At 54.1% G+C, this 4564-nt stretch overlaps 1 protein-coding gene across 1 annotated transcript in view; it reads right to left on the bottom strand.

The window, feature by feature from the left end:
• UHRF1 (ubiquitin like with PHD and ring finger domains 1) overlaps positions 1-4564 on the bottom strand; it is a 46017-nt gene that overhangs the window by 40745 nt on the left and 708 nt on the right. The window contains exon 2 of the mRNA XM_027769610.1: positions 3830-3992. Within this exon, the coding sequence (XP_027625411.1) occupies positions 3830-3982 (153 nt within the window). The 5' untranslated portion in view covers positions 3983-3992. The remainder of the gene's footprint in view (positions 1-3829; positions 3993-4564) is intronic.

Below are 4564 nucleotides of genomic sequence, written 5' to 3'. Positions count from 1 at the left end.
TAAAAAAAAAAAAAAAAAAAAAAAAAAAAAAACCACGACTCTAGCACATTCTGTGACGGCCACGGCCCACTCCCACCCACTGGGCTCCGCAGCGACTGCACGGCGCATGCGCGAGCTCGCAGGCAGCACCGCGCGTGCGCGACTCTGCAGGCGGCGCGAGGCTCAGCCGGGCCCTGCACCGCCTCCTGTCACTGCCGGTGCCTCCCGCAGCCGCGCCACTTCCTGGCCTGGCGACACAGGGAAATTGCGCCACAGTCACTGCCGGGAGGCCAGGCTGCCCTACCCGGAAAACAGAAGCGGTGACCCGTTCCCTTCCAGAGAAGCCACACAGCGAGGGGGCATGGGGCTCTGCTATGCAGGCTGCATGGGGACATGGGACTGGGTGCCCTGGGAGAACAAATGCGGTGTCGTGGGCTGTCTGAGACCAAGGCTCTGGGTTCAAGTCCTACTCCCCCTTCAGCCAGAGTGGCCTGCCTCGTTGCTGAGGACAGGTAAAGGTACCAGGTCTGTGTGTAACGAACACAGGCGTCCCCTGGTCACACTTTAAACTTGCACAGGGGTGACAGATACCTCGGTATGAATCAAATGCAACATCGCAGACAGATGGGGTGTGCGCTACCTGGATGTCGCTGTTTTTCAAAATTCTTTTCTTTTAAAGAAATATTTTATGTTATTTATTTTAATTTGACCACAGAGAAAGCGAGCCTGAGGAGGTGCGTCATCGGTTCCGGGACTCGAACCATTTCGGCCATGTGAGAGTCCAGCACCCTTAACCATCACGCCACCTGCCGGCCCCTTGTGAAAATTCTTCAAATGGTCTACCTAAATACGTGTTCCCTATATGAGGGGATTTCAGAACGAACGTGCGTGTTTATTTGATGCAAAAAACCTTTGAAATCCAGGCCGTGTTTTCATAATACACATATTCTATAAACTTTCTGAAAACCCCGCAAATACAATTTAAATAAACAAAACGGGGCCAGCAGGTGACAAGATGGTTAAGGCACGGGACTCCCACATGGGCAACCCCAATTTGGGTCCCAGGCCCAGAGTCTTGAAAGTCATGCCAGGCATTGGGGCCAGCAGATGGTGTAATGGTTATTTTGCTGGACTCCCATGTGGTTTGAGTCCCGGACCCGGTGGCTTAAAAACTCACACCGGGTGCATGTGTGTGCATGCCCAAAATCCTGAGAGAAGGAAGGAGGAGAAGGGACTGCAGCATGGCCACCCCTCTGGGGGCGATTTCTCACTTTCTGTCTCTCTGACAAGCACACATGCCCTATAGGAAAAATCCCTCTCCTAAAAAAAAAAAAGAAGAAAATCATGTCGGGCCCATGCGTATGCATGCCCCAAATCCCAAGGCAAACACAGAAAGGTTTGCGGCATGGCTTCCCTGGGGGAGGGGTGATCTCTCACTTTGTCTCTCTCTCTGGCCAGTGGACGTGCCCTGAAGCAGGGGAGATTAAAAACAGGGCCAGCCCCATAGCCTACCGGTTAGGGAGGCAGACCCAAAGAGCTAGCTATGGTTCAAATCCCAGCCCTGAAAGCTTGAAATACATACTGAGTGTGTGTGTGTGTGTGTGTGTGTGTGTGTCTGTCCAAAGTCCTGATAGGAAGGAGAAAAGGAGGAAAAGAACGGCGTGTCCATGCGCCATGACGTGGGGGGACTTTCTCCCAGCTTTTCTGTCTCTTGTACCCTCTGGCACTTAGACAAAAAAGAAAAGATATAACCACAAACAAATAAGTATTGAATTCTAGTTAACATTGAAACAGTAGTATGCTGAAATGTTGGGGGCGGGTGACGTGAGCTGCCTTCTGCAACTCACTTTAAAACACGTCCCTAAAAGTAAGAGGACAGGGGCCAACAGGCAGTGTGCTGGATAAGGGCGCTGGATTCCCACATGACCGACCATGGTTCAAGTCCCAGACCCGGTAGCTTGCTTCTTTCTCACTTTCCCTTTCTCTCTCTCTCTCTGGCGGTCAAATAAAAAAAAGCTAGCAACAACAACAACAACAACAAAAAGCTAGCAACAACAAATGGAATTAAATAAATAAATAATTCTTACAAGAAAAAAAAAAAGGTTAAGAGGACGGGTGGACAGAGACCGCCTGGTGATAAATGAAACACGGCCATTGGTCAAGGTAGATGAGGTTAGTGACCACGGCTCTGGCAACTTTTCTGCAGGGTGGAGATGTAAAATTTAAATACTGGCTCAGGGTCAATTCCGCGACCTTGTGATTAAGGGAGCCAGATCACACATGGCTGGTGGGTTCGAATCCCAGCCCGGGCAGCTTGAAAAACACACCAGGCAGGTGTGGGTGCGTGCCCCCAACCTCAACAGGACAGAGCAAAGGAAGAAAAGCGGTTGCCGCAGAACCGGGCCGTTCTGCGGGAGGGCTGCTTTCTCCCTCTCCTCCCTCTCTCTGGCCGTGCACAAACTTTCCAGCAAATTCAAAATAAAAAAATGCTAGCTCGGTGCGTGGCTTAGGACAAACAATAACATCCGCTCTTCTGAACGTGAGAAACCAGAGTCCCGTCTGCCTTTGAACTACGCCGGAAACGTAACAGGTACGTGCAGGCTTCCAGAAGCCTTTGTGAGCTGAAGCCCCTGTGCCGAGTGAAGCCAAAGCAGCCTGGATACCACGAGGAGGAAGAGGAGGGGGCAGTGGTGGAGCTCCGCCAGGCCGGGGAGCCCAGCCCTGATCACAGCCCTGCCTGCCTGCTCGCGCACGTGGCCGTGGCCGGTCAATTGTCGAGTTCTTGGGCTTGGCTCCTCCCTGGGCAGGGCGGGTGAACTCAGATTCTTAAGATGTGCGAGGCATTGCATCTCTATAGGAAGGAGGCTTACAGAGATCTCCTAGACCCCAGAACCCCAAGAAACGATCATCAGGTCTGATTCCAAGTGCAGCACGCAGGATCGTCCCTGCCCCCAAAAACCCAGCGGAGCGGCCGGTATCTATTTTCCAATCTAGACAGCAGATGGCAGTAATAACCCGTTCGAAATTCGACGACAACAAAGTCGGGCATTCACAGCCCCAACCGACAACTTTTAATCTACTTCCAGAAGTCTCTACGCCCCTGTGGCCACGACGCCCCCACCAGCTCCAGGCTGCCCCAGCAAACAGGACCCAACCTTCCATACCACCTTCTCCCATGCAGGAAATCCCACTCACAGCACATCCCACGGTTCACCCCCCCCAGATGCAAACAAAGGTGGAAACCCCACGTGCCAGGGAAACGGGCGTCTCAAACGTGAGCAGCTGTGTAAGGCTAGCAGGGCCGAGAAGCGCCAACCCCGCAGAGCCCCCACACCCCATGCATAGAGTGGCGGAAATCCCTCATTTGCAAGAGCCGGCTCCGGGACCTTGAATAAACTAATCCAAATTTCCAGGAAGCACATTCTGAAGCTCTGACTAATGGGGGCGTCAGCTGTGGACTATGGCTGTGTGGTGTGTTTCAAAGAAAACCCTGGTCCCCCCTATCTGCATGACGATTCTAGACTTCCCTTGAAATTCTTCAGCTCTCTGTAGGCTGCCTCTATTAGATTTCTTTCTCTAAAATTATTTCAGGGTTAACAATTAAAGAAAAAAAAAAAAAACAAGTTTAAGAGCCCAGACGCCCCAGACAGGAGTGCCAGCTGCTTGCCCGGTGTGTCGATCTGCGAGTCCGGTCTTTGTTCCCGCCTCTCTGACAGGCATCTGAGGTTTCTGTGGACTTCTCCTTCCGGGAGACGTGAAGCGGGACCGGACGAGGGGGGCTGAGCCTGGACCAGGCAAGAACAAAGGTGCTGGCAGCGGGCGAGCAGGGCAGCCTGCGGGGCGGGTTTACCTGCTTGCCCCTGTAGAAGAGCCGCTGCAGACCCGGCTCCACGTGAAATAGCTCCTGGATCTTCCGCCTGAGCTCTTCCACCTTGGTCAGCCTGGACAGCGAGTCCACGGTGTGGGTCTCCTTCCCGTCCATGGTGCGAACCTGGATCCACATGGCGGCGGTGCTGGGGGAGGAGACAGCAGGACCCCGGGTCAGGCCAGGGCATGCTACAGGGGGGTCAGGCTTGCTTTTGTCCAGTTGCTGGACACCGGCACATTCCCCATCGTCCTCCTAGTCCCCTACTGCCTCCATCACCCGCCAGACCTGGCTCACAACCAGGGAGCAGACATCGAAGACTTAATGAATTAATAACTTGCAAGTGTTAAGGACTGCGAAGCGAGGGGAGAGGGCGAAAGGGACCTGAGACCACTCAGTACAACGCACCCCCCTTTTCGGAGCGAAAACACCACGTCCAGAGGACCAGAGGAGGCAGGAGGCCCGGGGCAGGGGGGCAGGGCCGCAAGGAGCACAGCCGAGGTGACCCATTCATTCATTCCCTCATTCATTCCTTGGATTATTATTTAGGAAGAGGGAATCCCCAGCGTCCGGCGTCGCCCGGAACTTTAGAAGTCCAAGGAAAGTCCACCAAGTGCGGCCGAGGAGGGGCAAGACTCCACCCGAGACCCGCGGACCCGGGAACCCCTTCGGTGCCCTGGGCCCCCACAGCCCCCCGCGCGCGTGCGCGACACCGCCGGC

Source organism: Tupaia chinensis, unplaced genomic scaffold (genome assembly GCF_000334495.1).
Source record: "Tupaia chinensis unplaced genomic scaffold, TupChi_1.0 Scaffold149964_2, whole genome shotgun sequence".
In the NCBI taxonomy this organism is placed as follows: Eukaryota; Metazoa; Chordata; class Mammalia; order Scandentia; family Tupaiidae; genus Tupaia; species Tupaia belangeri.
Note: the sequence above shows the minus strand (reverse complement) of the source record. Positions and strands in the feature narration are given on the sequence as shown.